At 41.2% G+C, this 20504-nt stretch overlaps 1 protein-coding gene across 1 annotated transcript in view; it reads left to right on the forward strand.

The window, feature by feature from the left end:
- Positions 1–18811, forward strand: part of TRAP1 (TNF receptor associated protein 1) — a 29586-nt gene extending 10775 nt beyond the window's left edge. Inside the window, exons 3-18 of the mRNA XM_077449268.1 lie at positions 695–777; positions 2119–2259; positions 2792–2863; positions 2964–3124; positions 4170–4279; positions 4647–4720; positions 6792–6947; positions 7115–7235; positions 7915–7984; positions 8441–8588; positions 11819–12004; positions 12100–12238; positions 12355–12440; positions 13633–13778; positions 15300–15372; positions 16925–18811. Of these exons, the coding sequence (XP_077305394.1) occupies positions 695–777; positions 2119–2259; positions 2792–2863; positions 2964–3124; positions 4170–4279; positions 4647–4720; positions 6792–6947; positions 7115–7235; positions 7915–7984; positions 8441–8588; positions 11819–12004; positions 12100–12238; positions 12355–12440; positions 13633–13778; positions 15300–15372; positions 16925–17026 (1868 nt within the window). The 3' untranslated portion in view covers positions 17027–18811. The remainder of the gene's footprint in view (positions 1–694; positions 778–2118; positions 2260–2791; positions 2864–2963; positions 3125–4169; positions 4280–4646; positions 4721–6791; positions 6948–7114; positions 7236–7914; positions 7985–8440; positions 8589–11818; positions 12005–12099; positions 12239–12354; positions 12441–13632; positions 13779–15299; positions 15373–16924) is intronic.
- The last annotated feature ends 1693 nt before the right edge of the window (positions 18812–20504 follow it).

Here is a 20504-nt window from a genome sequence, read left to right on the forward strand (position 1 = left end):
AGCAGCTTGCTGTGGAGGCACCCGAGCCGAGTCACTGCTCCCTGTGTCCATTCAGACAAGAAGGCCCGGCCCTACCCCCTCTCTCCCCTGATTGGCTGAGACGCAGCGGCCAATCGGGAAGGAGAATTTCAGACGACTGAGACACTCGTGGACATCACTGGACAGAGAGGGACCTCAGGTAAGTGTTAGGGGGTCTGCTGCACACAGAAGACTTTTTATCTTAATGCACAGAATGCATTAAGATAAAAAAAAGCCTTATGCCTTTACGTAAGGCAGCACCTATTTAATTTCCAAAAAAATATTACAGCACTTTAGTAATGAACGTATTAACGACTGTAACTTACATTTAGTACCGGAGAAAGGGGCCATAAATAATTTATTAAAGTGGTTGTAAAGGCTGAAGGTTTTTTACCTTCATGCATTGTATGCTGCTCCCCCAGCCCCCTGCCAATTCTCCTCTTGATCCATTGATGTGCAGGAGAGATTAAGCTGTCCCGGGCCTTCCTCTCCTCCTTGGCACAGTAGTTTTAGACAGGGTGAGGAGTAAAAGAAATAAGTGTTTTCTTCTTGTTGATTCAGTTATTTGCCTAACCTTTCAGGGCAACCTCATAGTTGTTGATGTATTGGTGCTGTTTACTCTAGTAGGGTTGTTGCCATTGGTTAAAAAAAACTTTTTTTTTCTACTCTATTTTAGGTTCTGCCTCTAAACACGAGTTTCAGGCTGAAACTAAGAAACTGTTGGACATTGTTGCACGTTCTTTATACTCTGAAAAAGAGGTATTACTTTTTGACTCTACTTATGTACATTAAAGGGCAATATCACCCAAAACAGATACTTACGTTTTGGGTAAGGTGGGACAGGGTACAATCCCCTGCTGATTTATAGGTGCCCCAGTGGAGATCAGCCTCCACCCATCACTTAATTTCAAGACTGTAGATCTATGTTCTAGGGAGGGGATGCCACAAAGGGTGTAGGTTGGTGTCCTTGGTCATTAAGGGGTTAAAGGAAAGTATAATGGTTATTGGTCAGATTCATAAATTAAGTATGCAAATTTTCTTGCAAATGTTCTTTTTATATTGTTTTGCTATTATTTGCCTAAAATATTTAATAGCATTTGATACATGGTGCATACATAACTCACTATTTCTGATCAGAAAATCCAGCACAATGCATATAACTAAATAAGCAAGACAACCCTAAATCCTGGCACACACTACAATTTTTTTTTTTTTTTTAACTCAGCGGGCTGAACGAAAAAATACTGACAGCTCAAGACTAGCCTCTGTACTAACTTATCCTATTTGATGTTAGTACAGTGATCTACCCTGCTGTGCTATTGTGTTCTGACGGGGGACTGCCATTGGCCGTGAGTGCTGATTGGAAGCAGATCGGCTCGTGTCCCTTCATCAGAAGACAGCCGGCTTCTGTTGTACTGTCCATCTCACATTTTGGCCCATCTGTACTAGGCTTAAAAAACTGTCCGCTCCAATGAGAGCTGCTGTACTAACTATGTGAAGTTAGATATAGCGATCTCCCCGGTTGAGCTCTGTGTTCTAACAGGAGGACTCCGGTCCATGCTCTCCGCCATTGGCTGAGAGCGCTGATCGGGAGCCGGGTGTTTTTTTGTGAACTGGCTGATATCTCCTGACATTCGGCTCGTGTATACGGGGCTTTACTCTGGTAGCCTGTATTATCTAATTTCTTTGCTGTTCAGGTGATTTTCACAGAAAAGCTGTAGAAACAGCTTTGCAGTTATCCTAATTGTATGTGGTAGACCTGCTTATGTGCAGGAAAGACTTTCACCAGTGGTAGCCAATAGCATCAGACCACTACAGGGATAGTGAAAGTAGTGACTATTAATCTTTTAGTAAATCAATCCCTGACTTGCAATAAAAGCAGACAGGAGCAGCCCGTCCTTCTCTTCCAACTTGATCTAGCAACAGGTAAAGGGGAAAAAGTAGATAGGTGCTAAAAAAAAAAAACCTTTACAATAGAGGGCCTCATATGACGGTCATTACGTTGAAATTGATGACAGAGGTCTCTGGAACTAGCAATTTGAATAAAGATGTAATTAAAATCGATGTTTGTTTATGACTTTATGGTTTTTCCAATGGCAGGTCTTCATCCGGGAACTGATCTCAAATGCCAGTGATGCTCTTGAAAAACTCCGTCACAAGCTTCTTTCCCAAGGGAATGGCTTGTCAGAGATGGAGATTCACCTACAGACAGACAGTGATAAGGGGATCATCACTATCCAGGTACAAGGAATTGAGTAACGGAAATGTAGCACCATACTAGATGGTAGTGGTGAAGATGCATTTTGTTGTTTATGTCAGTCCACTGTCTTGGTGGTAAATATCTTTGAATTTCAGCTAGTAGTCTTCTTCCCACTCTTGGTAAAGGGGTGTGTTGATTGTATGAAGCTTTCCTAGAATGTTCGCGTACACAGCAGCTATAAGCCATACACTTAGTAGGATAGACATTAGGCAAAAAAAATAGGCCTGGCACCTCTCCTGGGGGGGGGGATCACTGGACTTTAAATGTACCCCATAGGAACATTTTTAACCTTCGATCACAGAGTCATAAATCAATAAAAAAAATACTATTTTATTGTATTGATTAGTTAAAAAATAGTGTTCATCATTATTTTTATTTATTTTTTAATAATCAATACAGTAAAGTAATTTAATTCTGGGATGGTACACTTGAGAATGAAATAACCTGTTTCGTTTCCACCTTGTGTCTCTGGTGAAAATGAATTTAATATATATATCTGACCTTGTTCTGCAGGACACTGGAGTGGGGATGACACAGGAGGAGCTGGTCTCCAACCTTGGGACTATCGCTCGTTCTGGATCTAAGGTAGGAGCTCAGCTGATATAGAAAATATGCATCCGTATGTTGATGTTTATAACACAGTGTGTACATTATGTTTGCTGTACTGCACTACTTTCTCTTTTAGGCCTTTTTGGAGGCTCTGCAGAATCAGGCTGAGAGTTCTGGAAAGATTATTGGCCAGTTTGGTGTTGGTTTCTATTCCGCATTTATGGTTGCAGATAAGGTTGTCGTTTACTCACAGTCTTCAGAGCCTGGAAGTGCTGGGTATTGCTGGACATCTGATGGGTAAGTGAAGGATGTTTAACCATTCCATGAATGGAATTCACCCCATCCCTCCACCCCTCCCATACCCTCTTCCCTTATGATCAGCACAGTTTTCAGGAGATGTAGCCCTTGTTGTTTATGTCTGTATAGATGTGCTTGATGTAGCTTTTTATGGGCTTACACTTGCTGGATTTTCAGATGTTGGATGAAAATGGTTTGATTTTGGCTTGTTCTGTAAATCTTTTGGACAGAAGTTTTTTATTTTTGTAAGTGTTCATGGGGGACACCGCAGACCTCTAGGTATTGGCGTCTAGGAGGTTGCACAGAAAAATAGATGGCCATTGCTCGTTCTCGTTTTTGTTCTGTATATCTCTGCAGTGTGGGAGAGCTCAGCTTTAGCTTAGTGTCTTAGGAGGTAGGACAGATTTAGCTTGCATTTTTGTTCCCCCGCATGTATTATTAGTGTCGGCTTTAAATGTGGAGAGAATAGTGCCACAGTACTAGTATACGTTTAGCATACGTGCATCATTATAATAATTGTAAATTTTAATTTAGTCATATTTTTCCCCTCTCTATTAATTTTGTATGAAGAAAGCATGCCAGTTATCCAATACCTTTTTAAAAGCAGAGCTCTGAGCAAGCAGCTAAAGTCGCAGAGACATTTGAAGTACATGCAGTATATGTCAGCAGGTTTACCCACCAAAGGATTCGAGATTCTGTTTAGCCTGTTTTGTTATCCCCATACTCTTTCACCCTGCACAGCCTGGAAGATGACTCTTGTGTTTCCTGCTTCAGCTTCCTGTATCGCCTGTTTTCTCATTGGACAGAGAATCAGAAAAGGGATTATGCTGATTTTCCAATAAAAATTCTGGAAGTAGAAAGGCACACAGGAAGCTACAAAGCTGAACCGGGAAATAGTGGTGCCACTGTCTGCCAGTGCAGTGTGGTATGGAAGATGGTCATTCAATGTAATCAGGAATTGGTAGTGGGACTAGTGAACCTATATCAGTCATGCTACAGTAGGTTGGTTTGCTATATTTCTCCATGCTTGCTTCCTAATCCTCAGGTCTGGGGTGTTTGAGCTGGCAGAGGCTAGTGGAGTGAGGCCAGGAACGAAGGTCATCATCCATCTGAAGGACGAATGTAAGGAGTTTGCCACTGAGGACAGAGTGAAAGGTGAGTTTATCAGGTTCCTGGTGATCATCTCATCTTTCTTTTCTGTCCAATACACTTTTGCTATGTATTTTTTTTTTTTTTTGGATTACCATTATGTCACAGTTGTTTTTTTAACTCTTACTATTTGTCAGCATCTGCCCAGTGCCTACACAGATGTTTATAGACTTTTGGCCTAGTTCCAAAATCTAGAAACCTGTGCAGAATTATGTACCAAAATTATAAAAGTTTGGGCTTTCATGTAAAATGAAGTATAAAACATATCACATTATAAATGATAAACATCAATGACTTTTTAGATTTTTTTCTGTAGGAAATGCACTACTGATTTGTGTAGATTAGTTGACTTTTTTATTTTGTTTCTTTGCAGAGGTGGTAACAAAATACAGCAACTTTGTCAGCTTCCCCCTTTACCTGAATGGAAAGAGGATTAATACCTTACAGGTAGGATGCAAATAATCATAACACAGACCTTCCATCCCCTCTACAAAAAAGTAGGGCCAAAGTTTTGGCCATTCTTCTGTTGGGCACTGGAGGACACTTGCTTGTCCTCTCCTACAACCCAGAATCAACCAACAGTGGGCTAAAGTCTGCTCTCAACTCAATATCCCAGAGCTGCTCCATGCTCTGGAAGGATCCCAACCATTTTGTCAAGATCCACCTAGATACCTGATTGACCTCTGGCTCAGTATGCCGCTAAGAATCTGAGCCATCCGCTCCCACCCCCTCTCATTCCTGGTGCTCCAGTGAACGCTACAGAGGCAAAGCATAGAGCTGTCACTAACAGTCACCGCTACCTGCTCAGAGCAGACTGAGTATGATCAATGGTCATGTGATCACTTTGTTCTCAGGCTTAGAGCCGGTTGGGGACAGATGAGAGTGAGTTGTTTGTTTGGGGTTTTTTTTGTTTTTTACAGTGAGGGAAAAAAGAATTTTATCCCCTGCTGATTTTGTACATTTGCTCACTGACAAAGAAATTATCAGTCTATAATTTTAATGGTAGGTTAAGGTTTATTTTAACAGTGAGACACAGAATAACAACACAAAACTCCAGAAAAACGTATTTAAAAAAAGTCATAAATTTAATTTGCATTTTAATAAGTGAAATAAGCATTTGACCCCCTCGCAAAACATTACTTAATACAAAACCCTTGTTGGCAATCAGAGGTCAGATCCTCTCTAAGTCATTAAGGTTTTCGAGGCTTAGGTTTGATAACTCGAACCTTCAGCTCCATCCACATATATGGGATTAAGGCCTGGAAACTGGCTAGGCCACTCCAGGACCTTAATGTGATTCTTCTTGAGCCACTCCTTTGTTGCCTTGGCTGTGTGTTTTGGGTCATTGTCATGCTGGAATTCCCACCCACGACCCATTTTCAATGCCCTGGCTGAGGAAGGAGGTTCCCACCCAAGATTTAATGGTGCATGGCCCAGTCCATCGTCGCTTTGATGCAGTGAAGTTGTCCTGTCCCCTTAGCAGAAAAAAAACCCCAAAGCATAATGTTTCTACCTCCATGTTTGATGGTGGGAATGGTGTTCTTGGGGGTCATAGGCAGCATTCCTCCTGCTCCGAACACGGCAAGTTGAGTTGATCCCAAAAAGCTTGATTTTGGTCCCATCTGAACACAACACTTTCACCTAGTTCTCCTCTGAATCATTTAGATGTTCATTAGTAAACTTCAGATTGGCCTGCACATGTGCTTTCTTAAGCAGGGGGACCTCGTGGACGCTGCAGGATTTCACTCCTTCACGGCGTAGAGTGTTGCCAATTGTTTTCTTGGTGACTATGTTCCCAGCTGCCTTGAGATCATTGACAAGATTCTCCCGTGTAGTTCTGGCCTGATTCCTCACCGTTCTCATCATCATTGAAACTCCACGAGGGAGATCTTGCATGGAGCCCCAGAGTGAGGGAGATTGACAGTTATTTTGTGCTTCTTTCATTCGCGAATTATCGCACCAACTGTTATCACCCTCTCACCAAGCTGCTTGTGTGTAGGTCTCCCGACATCCATGGACAGCTCTTGGCCATGGTGGAGAGATTGGAATCGGACTGATTGCTTCCGTGGACAGGTGTCTTTTATACAGGTACCAAGCTGAGATTAGGAGCACTCCCTTTAAAAGAGTGCTCCTAATCTCAGCTCGTTGTCTGGGTTTACTTCCTCTTTAATACAAGAGTGAGTGTAGCCACCCTTGGACATGAAGAGTTATATACGAAGGATTACTAGATGAAAATAAAGTAATAAAAGAAAACACATACAACTACCTTATGCAAGAAGTAGCAAGTTAGAATATAGTCGTTTGAGTTAATTTTGAAGTTAATGGTTAAGGCTGTTTGGTGACTTCCAGGTTGATGTAGCTCTGCAAAAGTTGTATTGGTGGAACATAACTGACTGAAGGTTTGGATATGATGCAAGAACCCATAGCAATTAGATCTCAGCTTTCACTACATTTCTGAGAGAGTTCTGAATTGTACATTCATTTCCCTTTCCCTGCTTTTCATTGCCACTCCATTCAGGCTCTGTGGATGATGGATCCTAAGGAGATTGGAGAGTTTCAGCATGAGGAATTTTACCGTTTTATTGCCCAAGCTTATGACAAGCCACGCTACACGCTCCACTACAAAACCGACGCACCTCTCAACATACGCAGCATTTTCTATGTACCAGAGATGGTGAGTTTTTTTCACAGCCCCTAAGGAAATCCTACGTTAAGCAGAAAATTGTTTCCACTATTAAAAAGGATACAGTCCTTTGAGCCAGTCCCATAAGTTTGGATGTGATCTTGCCATTGTGGCTGTGTGTGGCATTGTGTAATTATTTTTCTTCCTTGTTCATACAGAAACCTTCAATGTTTGATGTGAGTAGGGAGCTGGGATCCAGCGTGGCTCTGTACAGTAGAAAAGTCCTCATCCAGACCAAAGCCACAGACATTCTACCCAAGTGGTTGCGCTTCCTACGAGGTGAGCTGTTTTTGTATTACTCAGTTGTGTGCAACTACTGTGCTTATAAAGATGTTGAATGTAGACCCAAGGAGGCAGAACACTAAAGAAATTGGGAATTTGACTCAATGCCAACCTCTTGGAATATCCTGCACAGCAGAGCTCAGACTGGTAGGAGCATGCTGATAAGAGAGAGTAGATCAGTCTGCTGGTTCTTCAATGTCCTGGTGTCAGGTCTTCATGCTGCTTCTTAGAGCTTGGTAAATCTCAGGAGAATGATCAGAAATACAGATCCTTTAAAGAGGTTAAAATTTTAAAGAAAAAACTTGCACGTTGGTAGACTATTGTAGAAGAGACATGCCATGTCTCTTCTGCAAGGAAACGACCTTCTTGCCTGTTCAGTCTTCTATGCATCTTAGGGTACATTCTTGGCACAGTGCCGGTGTGCCCGGATACATAAACTCATATGCATGTGTAGGAGTTTTGTTGTCCTGTGCCGGCCAATCAAGACAGATGCCGCCCAGTGGAATCCAGGGAGAGGATATCTTAATGGGCGAGGGAGCTCATGGAAGTTGGATCATTGAAACAGTGGTAAGTATTTGCGTCTTTGGTTGCACTTTATGAATATTTGTTTTAAAATGAATGATCTAAGGCCATGCCAGTACCTCATCATATGTTGTCCTTTCTTTCTTGTTTGCAGGAGTTGTGGACAGTGAGGATATACCTCTGAATCTGAGCCGGGAGCTGTTGCAGGAGAGTGCTCTCATTAGGTAAGCTGAGGCATGCTGGTGTATACTGGATATGGTGTCCAGGGTGTTTCTGTTCTCATTGATTGGGAATACAGCTCTGTAAGAATATGTATGACTTGCCCAAATACAGTTGATTCCTCCTCTGTTCTCAGTACCATCCCTTACACTGAATTGCTTTTCGGGTCTTACCTAGAAAGAGAACAATGAGATATGTGAAGATTTATGTTTGTAATTGTTTTTACCTTTTTTTTTTTTGTGGTATTTTTTTCATCACTAATAGCTTCCTCTAGGGACCCTGTTTTGTCTACCCTAGTCCCTGGATGTTCTATATCCTCCCTTCTCCTTCTAGACACAGATGTATATAAACTTTCATTTACTATTTCTTTGCTACATATTACAGATAATAGACAGTGACACATTTACATTTTAGTGAGTGCATTTCATTATTATTTTTTTTTAATGTAATGCTTCTGTCAGAAAACTGCGTGAAGTGCTACAGAAACGGCTTATCAAATTCTTCCTGGACCAGTGTAAGAAGGACCCTGAAAAATACAACAAATTCTTTGAGGATTATGGGCTGTTTATACGGGAAGGGATTGTTACCACCGCAGAACAAGATGTTAAGGTGAGGATTATAGTTCAGTTACACAGAATGACATCAGCATTGTCACTGTAGTAAATGTTCCTTTTAGTGCTCAGCTGTGTATTCCATAATACAGTCGGCAGTCCTTGCTTAAACACATCTCTCATACTTGAAATATGGAGTCTGTGATTATTCACCTTTAAAAATGTGCATTACTTGGCTGTCACGCACACCTCTGCCAACTTTGTGTCTCGGATTCAGAATAAGCATACAGAAGATGTATGACTTATCTCAGATTTTTCTAATAGTTGTACTGGATCATATTGGGCCAGAGGAGCTGCATAACAACCAGGCAACTAGCATTTTCATAGAGAAGATCAGCTTGGCCGCTGATCACACATACACGCTGGAGATCAAAATTAGAGAACAGTTTATGAGCACTTGATTTTTTCAGAAATAATGTATGTAATCTTCTTTTCTCAACATTTGATGTTTTTTTTTTTTTGCGCCTTTACGAAGCTAGTAGAACAGTGTTATTCAAAATAACCAAGGGACTTAAAAAAAGAAAAAAAAGAAAAATGTTACTTTGTAGAAAACACAATGATCAAAATTAGAGAAGCAATGACTGTAGCAAGTTGGGTTAAGGTATTTTGGGTTAAGGTATCCCCGCGCTGTCGTCAAGGGCCTAAGCTATTTAAAAGGATAGGTTGCAGCAAACTACCGACAGGGGTATGAACCCTAACCCCCAGATAATAAAAGTGAAAATCAAACAGATGGTGTTGCGCTACCTGAACTAGATATAAATATAAAGAGCCTAATACTGGAAGAAATAAAATCTAGCTATAAATCAACTAGCCTATCTTAAATAAAAATTAAAGTGCCTTGTGCTATGAAAAATACCGTATTTGCCGGCGTATAAGACGACCTTTTACACTTAAAAAAACTGAGCAAAAAGGAGGGGTCGTCTTATACGCCGGGTCCGCTGCTGGGATGCCTTCTGGCTGTCCGGTAATACTGTATGTAGCTTCGGCTACATACAGTATATACCACTGAACCAATCCCAGTGAGCGATGTATTCAAATGAATACAGAGCCTGCTCGGATTGGAGCAGCAATCTCTGCCAATCCGAGCAGGCTACACACAGTAGCCTGCTCCGATTGGCTTTGAGAGTGAGGCGCGGGCTGATGATGTAACAGCCTCCGCCAATCCCAGCAGGCTTTGTATTCATTAATAGAATACATTGCTCGCCGTGATTGGCTCCAGCACCAGAAGGAAGAAGGAAATGGCTCCAGCAAGAACGAAGAAGAAGAGGGATATGAAGCGTCGGAAGCCTCGGAATCGGGGGTCGTCTTAAACGGTGAGTACAGGCAAAACATTTTAACTGTGCAGGTTTTTAGGGGGTCGTCTTATATGCCGGGTCGTCTTATACGCCGGCAAATACGGTAGTAACCAGTGTATTAAAAACTTAAATTCCAGAAATCATGTGTTTATATATCAACATAAGTAACTCTAAGTAAAAGGGGAAAAATATTCCATAAAGTGCAAATGTCTTATATTAAAACGTGCAATTCATAGTGCATGATTACAAAAAGTTGGTAAAATACAGTCTTTAGTGAAATTAAATAAAGTGCCAGTGATTATTAGTTCCGTAATCTTCTTAATAATAATAAAAAAAAAAATTAAATATTCTTAATAATAAGAAAAAATTAAATATGTATATAAGACAGTCTATATATAAGCTGAAATAAGTGCTCAGTGACTTGTTCAGTGCTTCTCAAAAAGAAAAACAGGTGCCAGCAATCGTGTTGTAATTTCTGTGTCTCCAGTATACACGGCACACTAGGTAAAATGGCCCCTTACCTTACTGCTGTAAGGTAAACAGCAAATCAAGCAGCAAAAACAAGGGTCCAGGGATTCTATCCCAATTCCTAGCAGGTGGATATTGGTCCCCTCAGGTAGGTATTTTTCTCTCAGATAGTTTCCATATAGATCTTTGGCTTCAGTATAACTCCCAGAGGTCTTTATATCCAATGTGCTAGGTCCTCCAGCTACAAAGTGGTTTGTAAATGTTGTGATTCTGAAACATATTGGGGTTGATTTTCTAAAACTGGAGAGTGAAAAACTCCGGAGCAGCTCTGCATAGAAAACCCTGTAGCAAGAAAAATGACTGTAGCAAGTAGAATGATTACAACTAAAATTTATGAAGGTTACGACAATTAGTAGGAAGTGGGGGGGGGGGGGGTGCAGGGGCTTTAGGTGCCCTTGCTTGGAATGACTTCAGCAAATCTACTTTACACAGGACATCACTAGTCTCTCACACTGCTCTTGTGTGATTTTTGTTTCACTCTTCTTACAGTCTCTTCCACAATTTGGTGACTTTCGTAGGTTTTTTTGGCCATAACTTTGTCTCCAAGGATTTTCCAGAGCTTTTCTATTGGGTTAGATCAGGACTCTGGGCTGGTCATTTCGTTATTTCAGTGTTTTCAGCTTCAAGGAACTCTTTTTTTACTCCTGTTTAGATCTTGAAATTTAGGAGATTGTAGGTTGTTCTCTAATTTTGATTTTCAGGTGTATATATACACACACACTTCATGTATTGTACAAAATCCAAGTTCAGCAGGGAATGGCCGAGATTCGAGCCATGTATGGGCAGGCTGAATGTACCCAAGCTGATCAATCGATCACCTTGGCTACAACCAGCCTGTCGGATTTTGTTTGGGATTATTGCAAGCAGCTATAGTCACTAGCAATATTCACTTTGAGTTCTCCCTGCCAGGATGGCTCCTCTCACCCCCATGCCAGGCGAACACAATAGCTCCGAGATTCTCCATGATTGCTGACGCTCCGAGATTCTCCATGATTGCTGACCCATGGTTGCAAGAAAGAAAATTGCTCCATCTATGGCTGGCTTTAACAATGAATAGAATTTCTTTCCCTTGATAATGGTACATGGGTATGTCCAAGAACAACAGTTTTGGGCATCTCCACCCAGAAACTTGAGGAAGTACAGTTGCCTACAAATGAATCCTCTCTTGCGAAGGGACAGCTGTGACCAATTATGCAAGTTGTAAGGTTACTTCAGGAGCATGAAGGTTGTAGCTGGGCCCCCTGGACATTCACCAGGTTCTAGGCTCTGGCCTAGGTTGCCTTGTTATCTAGCTCTGGTTATATAAACCTGAACAAAATAAATGCTTTAAGCAGTACCACCAATGGGTAGTCTCTAGTATAATTCTATTCATTCATAAACATTTTTGTATTCCAATTTATTACAGGAGGATATTGGCAGGTTGCTGCGGTTTGAGTCCTCAGCTCTGCCCGCAGGCCAGCAGACAAGCCTAACTGACTACTGCAGCCGTATGCAAGCAGGAACCCGCAACATCTACTATCTGTGTTCTCCCAACCGCCACCTTGCTGAGCACAGTCCCTACTTTGAAGCCATGAAGAAGAAACAGACAGAGGTGAGGTCCCTGGAAGTTCTCACTTTGTGTATGTTTTGTTTCCTATGCCTTCTTGGTCATTGCCCCTTTTACACTCTTCATTGCGTCTCTTCCAGGTTTTGTTCTGCTTTGAGCAGTTTGATGAACTGACTCTTCTGCATTTGAGAGAGTTTGATAAGAAAAAGCTAATTTCAGTGGAGACAGACATTGTGGTGGATCACTATAAGGAGGAAAAGTTTGAGGACAGCACAGAAGGTATATCCCTACATGCCCAAGCAAGGGAACTTAAAGATTTGCCTAGCCCTAATTTAACCATATATCTCTTTTTTTTTTTTCTTTTCTTTTCTTTCCTTTTTTTTTTTGTTCCTCAGCTTCTGACAAACTGTCTGAGAAAGAAACAGAAGATTTGATGGCTTGGATGAGGAATGGCTTGGGGATACGAGTGGCCAATATTAAGGTAAAGAATAATTAAGTGGAGTATATTTACCAAACAACCTCTCCAGCTCTCACTTGCTGCTCTTTCCTTCGGTGCATCTGCCATCCTCATACCCAGTCAGGATTTAAAGGAGTGACATATCACCTCCCTCATCATTTGACCGTGCTTAGGCCTGAAAGTTGGCTGCTAGGCCTGAACACTACATTGTGGGAGGAGGTCACATGCTCCCTCATACATAGCACTGGCTGTTCTGAAATGGCAGCCATAAAAGACGAAAGTGAGCGCTGGAGAGGTGAGAAAAAGTGGTGGTCAAGGTGACGGTCTCTTTAACCGACATATATATATATATAATCTCCTCATCGAGAAGTGGTTATACCAGGAGCCATGATCTTATCGTGCTCCATCCAGCGTGGTAGCGGAGCATCACATCACATCAGCTGTCACTAAGTCAAAGCAATGCCAGTGAGACGAAGTGGAAAGAGCAACGACCCACACACTGCCCAATGCTATGTTAACTGCTGAGACTGAGAATGACGATCAGCCGTCAGGAACGGAGAACACAAGATAGAGCAGCCGCACTGGAAAGCTACAAGCCAGCAGCACTGCAGCAGGGACATCCAGCACACTCACCTGTGATGGGGGGGGGGGGGGGGGGAACAATGCGTTTCCAGGCCAATATGCCCGTTGTCAAGCCGCCTCTATTCTCTAGCAGTACACAGGCTAGTGCTACAGTTTTACTTGTTTTTTTTCTTTTAGAAAATATATAAAGTTTGGGGACAATAAATAATTTTCTAGAAAAAAAAATGCAGGTTTTTACATGTATGTAAGAAATGCCAAAAATGGCCTGATTTTGAAGTGGTTAAGCCATCCACATTAGCACAGAGAAGGAGCTTATCATGTAATATCCCAAAAATCATACAGATGCACACATGCACAGGGGCAAACTTGGGATGGAAGCTTGCCAACCCTGCAGTATCTTTTTATGTTCTGTAAGAAAGTAGAACACCCAAAGAAAAGGCCTCGGCCACCTGCAGAACATAAAAACGCAATGCACAGAGTGGGTTTTGGGCCCTGGACAAAAACAATGTAAGTATGCAGTTACTCATTTATTCTGCTGTGCAGGTGTAGTATAAAAGCTTAGTAAGAGACTTAGTAAAGACTTAGCCAGTCAATTCCATCCCTCTTTAAATCTAGCTGTGTTCCATCTTTGCAGGTTACCCCACGTCTTGACACCCACCCAGCTATGATTACTGTACTGGAGATGGGGGCTGCTCGACATTTCCTGCGCACTCAGCAACTGGCTAAAACGAACGAGGAGCGAGCACAGCTTTTGCAGCCTACACTGGAGATAAACCCTGGGTGAGCAATTACTTGTAGTGATAAACCATGAGGTTGATTTCTTTGTGGCTTAGGTTTTTTGGGCAGTGAAGCTACTTTCCTGTCGTCATTTTTATGCATGTGTATGAATGGGCCCATTATTATATTTGAGCAGGCTACACTTTGTCTATGTTTCCACTATTGTGACTTGTCATGCGATATTGGACACATAAAGTCGCATAACAAGTCAGCCTATTGATTTTAATGGCACCAGTTCCAATCTATTTGACTAATCTGCAACTTTGATCCGGAGAGTGAAAGGTTGGATCAAAGTTGCACTCTAATTTGCGTGACTTTTGGGTCACAATAGTGGAAACGTAGACTAAAAGGGTAATTTAATATGACTACGCAAAACAACACCCAGCAATTAGTTTTGTCTGCCCAGTAAAAAGGTGTAAAAAAATCCCCAAAAAATTGCTCAGTAAGGGCCTCGTTTTGTTGTGTGTTCAAGAAATGTCAACCACTAGGGACTCCTCCCATACATGCATATGCAAAAGTACCAGGCATCTTCTTGAGTTCTCAATATTGAATAGAACAGTTGGGAGAGAAAAGAAATGTGATTATATGCTGGTATTATAGTCTTAAATAGCCCGTAATAGTATGCATGCCCTTCCCCCCGACACTACATGCCTGAATTACTGAAGTCAATCAAACTCTACCCTTTAAAAAAACGCATTTACAATTATTTGATGGTGCCCCCACTAAATATAATAATCTGTGGGACTGCTGGTTGCAGCGACCGAGTACTTGTACATAGTTGTTGTCTTTATTATATCCTCACAACCTGGAGTAAACAATTCCCACTCCCTATTAAAAGAGAAGTTCAAGATTCCCCAAAAAAATTAAATTATACTTCCCTCGGTGGATGGAGCATGGGTCCAAACTCCGCTCACTTAGCTCTCGGTCTTCAGGCTGCAGGGGCCAGTGACTGTCAATCACAAGCTCCCTGCTCTGCTCCTCCAGTGCTCATTGGCATGATGGGCTATAAAGGGGGTGGGAGCAGCTGGTTCAGCCTTCCAGCGGGTTGTGAAAGGGGGGCAGCAGCTAGTTCAGCCCCCCAGTAGCATGCTTAGAGACTGGACAAGCTGCCGGTCCATATATTTGGGAACTATTCAGAGCATGGACCAGCTCTGTGACGCCAGCCTTAGCCCGCTCTCAGCTGAAAATGGCCCACAGGAGCACAAATCAAACTGCACTCGTGTGATCCATACATCTCCTTTTTAAGCACAGGTCATAGTGTCTGCGGGTTGATACCCAGTGAACAGCCCGCCATTTTATTTTTTATACAGATGTGGCTGTTTCCCTATCAGATTGCAAAGTGTCACCACTTTTGTTACTGGTCTGTTATGTACCTTATTGAGAATTTGTCAAAAAAAGGCAAAGTACAATAAAGACTTCTTTGTAATATAAAGAAAAACATAAAATGCACATGAAAAGCTAATAGTAAGCACTGTAATATCTCTCTCCAGCTATGTTAAAACTTTTTATGTCAATGTTTTTCAGGCATCCTTTAATTAAGAAGTTAGGACAGCTGAAAGACACAGATATGGATCTGGCAAAATTACTTATGGATCAGGTAGGTAAACCAATTGTTGGCAAGTGCTCTGTAACATTGGCTCCTGATCCTTCATGGAGACGGGAACTATAACAGCTCACTCTCTGTGCTGGGAGAGCACAAAAACCTCGGCTGCCCACAAATGCATATGTGCAGCAGCAAAGAGAGTGGGCTTTATTGCCCACACATTACGTTATGGCAAGAGGTTAAATAAAGACAAGGCTTCATGCAGGTAGTGTTCATTTGCATATCAAGTTTGTGCACATGTGCCACTTTATGCAAGTAGTTGCGTACAGTTGCCTACACCCATTCATGTCTATTGGAGGCTGTATCCAGGACATCCCTGGGCACCAGAATGCCCATGTGCATAAAGCCAAACATCATGAGCACTAGGCTGTTTTGTGCACTAAATGTGTTTATAAACATTGTATAAGCCTGGAGGAAAAGTTGCTAGTATTTGGGGTTTTGTAACCATAATGAATGTGGATATGGCCCTCTTTTCATCCTCCGAACTTCTTGTGTATGGCTGGTTTTAAGAAATGTCCATACATCTAGCGATTTCTGTCTTGGGTTGAAACCAATTCTGCAAATCCAGCTTGTATGAGACTAAAGTCAGCATTGATGGATCAAAATTCCTGCTGAACCGGTCACATTTTGATCCATCTGTGGGCAGGCTGGTTGTACCAGTAATCTGTTGTAATCTATGACCAGATTAACTAATGGAGTTTAACTTCTGTTGTGGCCAGCCCTCTGGGTAAAATAAAGAAGAATCCAGCTGTGAAAATGATCTTCCCTGTTTATCTCTGCTTAGCAGCTACAGCTGTGATGCAAAGATCTCTTCCCTGCAATTCTATTCAATAATTAAAGGAGATCTGTGGGATATCCCAAAATAAATATACATGCTCACCTACATGGCTGCAGCATTGGTCTGATGCTTCAGCTGTCCCCTGCTGGATTTAAGACCGGAAACTGAGCAATCACATGACCTTTGATCACTCAGTTGTTGCTCTTCACTTATCAGAGAGTGGTGACTGTCAGTCACTGGCTGTCTGTTCTACCACCCCCAGTGCTCACTGGAGTGCCGGACTGTGTAGAGAGCAGGGGTGATTGGCTCAGGTTCTCAGCAGCACATTGAGAGGCTGAGCCAGCTGCTGGACAGGCATCTGGGTGGCTGAATCTGGGACACAGGTGTGCAGAAATAAGTGCACTTCTGTGACCCAGAAGAGAAATTTGGCCATGCTTTTCTTTTAAGTATCTGTTTAGGCTGAACTGACCTTTTTTCAAAAATCCTGCGTGAGAAGCTGCAGATGGAAGCAGACATTTATTGGAGTCTTGGGTCCCATTCTAATGTAAGTATTGAAGGTGAACGTGTTTGGTTTCTATGTCAGTAGGCTCCATTCAATCAGCTATAATGCATGTGTTTTTTCCATTATAATTGTTACTTTCAGTTCTTTGCTAAAAGAACAAAAATGTAGCAGATAACGATTATTATAGCTTTGTAAATTGGTTTGTTATAATCATAAATTGTGCTTTCTTCTGTAAGCTCTGAACCATCTTTGTTACTTCCATACAGATCTACGAGAACGCAATGATTGCAGCCGGACTTAATGACGACCCCCGACCCATGGTGTTACGCCTAAACGAGTTATTAACAAAAGCATTGGAGAAACACTGATCTCTCCTGTCCTTCCCATAATATCTCACTTCAGCCTCCAGTGACTGTTTCGTCATTCAGTCCACTAGATGTCTGACTGTTCATTTCAAGAAGACGCTGTTATTTCTTTACGGCTGACATGTTTCCTATGGAAAGAGACTTTTAAAGATACACAAAGCTTATTGCAGAATGTCAGTCTGTGCATCTATGTAGTAAGAATAACACTACTGTCTTGAGGAGAACTGTCTGTGATAAGCAGTGTAGCTATGAGGTGTAATGTTTAAAGTGGAACTAAACTCGCCAATATGAGCCTGTCCTGTATAGCACCCATTACGTCATATAAAAAATAACATATTGTGGCTTTTCTGCAAGTTTTTTTTTTTTTTTTTTTCTAATTCAGCCAATGTAGCGCATGTGCAGATTAGGTTGTGTTCTTAGCATCCTTCCAGTGCTAGAACGTGGACTAAACATTGCATGCTTACATCGCTGTTGGACTCGGATGAGCCTGATGTAGGCCTCATCCTCATGTTACTTTTTTTATTTTATGTTAATTCTTCAGCCTCTGAAAACGCACCTAGAGTTTCTGTATAGTGGCAACGCTATAACCATGAAGGAAGCCTCTGAAGAGCATCCACTGATATGCCCTTCTGTTTTGTTTGCTATTTGCCATGGAGCGAACCCGTGATGTATTGGCACTATGGCAATTTGATCAAAAGTGAGACTTTTCTTAATGGGCATTTACGGGTGATGGCAGCTGTGGGCAACTTCTACTATACAGGAAGTAGAATATTTTATACAAGATGGCAACTGCATCGGCTGGCAGGGGGGTTTTGGGGCCTGAAAGTGTTTTGCATGGTAAGCAAACTCATCCTTTGTATTTGACAAGTCCTGTCTAGGCTCTGGGAATAAAACTGTAGAATATTTAGTTTTAGAGCGTTTAGTTCCGCTTTAAACCTATCACTATGCAGATAGGTGATTGGCTTTAAAGGGCAACGACACTTTTGTGGGGAAAAATATTGCAAATACATTTTTTTTTTTTTTTTTTACAATGGCTATACAAGTCACATTGTGATTGAATGCTATTTAAAATTACCTTTAATTTTCAATCTGCAGTGCTGTCGTTTTCTGTAAAATGCAATGCAATATGGCAACCTTGAGGCGTTCTGTATACAGATGGTGTACAGAACACTCCACAAAAATAATTTCCTGCTTGTGTGATTGGCTTACTGATTTTCCCAGAACTCTGCACTAAGGTAGAAGTCAAATTTCATGCATCCCCCGCAACAAAATGTAATTTTTGTTGAGATACACCCAAAAGGAAATCACATCTAAAGGGATGCAATTGTTCTCATTATAGTCCTTTGAGTGCAGCTGCTGAGTGATACTTATAAAACAACTCCCATACTTCAGAATAACAAAGGCAGGACTCTGCAACAAAGTTTGTTAAAAATCCTTGAAATGTACATCACCCAGAGGGGAATGTTTTTTTTTGTATTTTTTTTCACAACAAAAGTGGAGTTACTTTTTACAGCAATCCTATTATTAAAGAGAGGCTACTATCGGAGACCTTTTTTAAAAATGCTAATTTCCTGGTAAAATATACTGATGGCCAGTATACAGATCAGAAAAGTCAGACAAAGATGTGAAGTCCAGAGTCTATGCCACTACTATGCAGGTACCATTTTCAGATCGTGAGGTCAGCAAATGACAACTGCCTAATTTCTCCAGTGATAAGTTTTCCTTAAATTGAACCATTGTCATAAATGTATCTACTGTTACAATTCAACATTAAACAGTTTGTACAAATTCCTTGTGTTGCGCACTACTTTATAGACAACGTTATGTCCATCAGCTAACAATTTCTGGCTTGGATTTTATGCTAGCACTGCTCTGATAACTTCCAGAGTGTAGTCCAGTGTGACTACCATGCAATCAGTTTTCATGGTGGACACAATTGGGGTTAGTTTGGCAGTGCTTTATATTTGAAGAATGGCTTTACAACTATCCTCTCCATCCAGTCCTGCTGTTTTCTTTTTATCTTCCCATCTGTCACATTCCTTTTTTCATTTTGTCATGCTTTTCCTTTCATACCAACTTCTTGTGCAGAAATCAATAAAGGTGATTCATCTTGGAGCACATATGGATGGAACAGTGTCTTTATTCAACCTTACCAACTATGTAAAATATCTAAAATGTAAATTTTTTGGAATACATAAAAAATAAATCCATATACCAGCCTTTTTCAACCAGGGTGCCTTCTGAGTTCTTTAGGGGGTGCCTTGGCAAAATGCCTAAAGCCAAGCCTGCTAATGGATCAAGCCTGCATTTTTGTTATACAAAGTCTCAGTTTTTTATTGAGCAGCATTGCAACCTTGGGCACTGTGCAAGCCTGCCACTGGCATTTAAACAACTGATAATGTCATTGGCTAATAATAATGAGGACATCAGGCTTGTTCCTCCATATTTACCCCTCTTCTTCCATGATGGAATGCTAGTCAGTACCAGTGTGCAAAGGAATACTACTTGTAAGAATAAATCACCTCTAATGCTGGGTGTCCTACATATGTGGATGATGCTGCATTATGTAAAACTGTTAGTTTTGTTTTTTACATTTTAGAATGTGGTGAAACTGTGCCGTATTTTAAAAGGTGTCTTGACTGAAAAAAAAAAAAAAGGTTGAGAAACACTGCAATATACAGTATTCAGACTGTCACAGCCCAGCATAAGTCTTTCAGGCCTTCTTTTCCTTAGTAATAGATGGTGTCTTCTGGGGGGGACAGGGGACCACATATATTGAAGGCCTACCAAACAGACACAATAAACAGTATATACATGTAACCTAATGCTCTGGACAACCAGAGCTGTGAATGGTAGCATTACATGGCTGTCACATAATGTATTGAAGTAATTGTAAAGGTCACTTTTTTTTTAAATAGCAGGAATGTTATACTTGCCTGCTCTGTGCAATGGTTTTTGCACAGAGTGGCCCCAAAACGTGCAGTTCCCCCACCAGCGATCTTGGCTCTTCCTCTTCTGGCGCTCCCCATATAGTGAGAAACGACAGTCCTATCAATTAAATATAGTAAATGGTGATGTGGCTAAACCAAATAAATGTGATAGACAAGAAGTCTGAAGAGTGACAAAGAAAATACTAAGTCTCTTTACAGAGTGCTAAACGTCTTAGTTGCTACAATGTACATGTGTCATAAGTGTACCATGTGACATACCAAATATTATCAATGTGATAATAAGTTGTGATATTCATACAGTGCCAGAAGTAACACCAATAAATCGCATTAAAAAAATTGCATAAAAAATGAGTAGATAAATTATAAAATATATGCAAATGTGACATAAATAAATTAACCAAGTCCAGATTATAATGTCCAAAACCATGCAATGCTAGCAAAACCAAAACCGAAGTCTTTGATTATAAAGTGCTCAGTGACTTCCTATTGCAGTGAACACAGGAAAATACCCAGGTGACTTTCGGTGCTCC

Source organism: Lithobates pipiens, unplaced genomic scaffold (genome assembly GCF_037356315.1).
Source record: "Lithobates pipiens isolate NorthernLeopardFrog02 unplaced genomic scaffold, aLitPip1_a1.2 Scaffold_22, whole genome shotgun sequence".
Taxonomy (NCBI): Eukaryota; Metazoa; Chordata; class Amphibia; order Anura; family Ranidae; genus Lithobates; species Lithobates pipiens.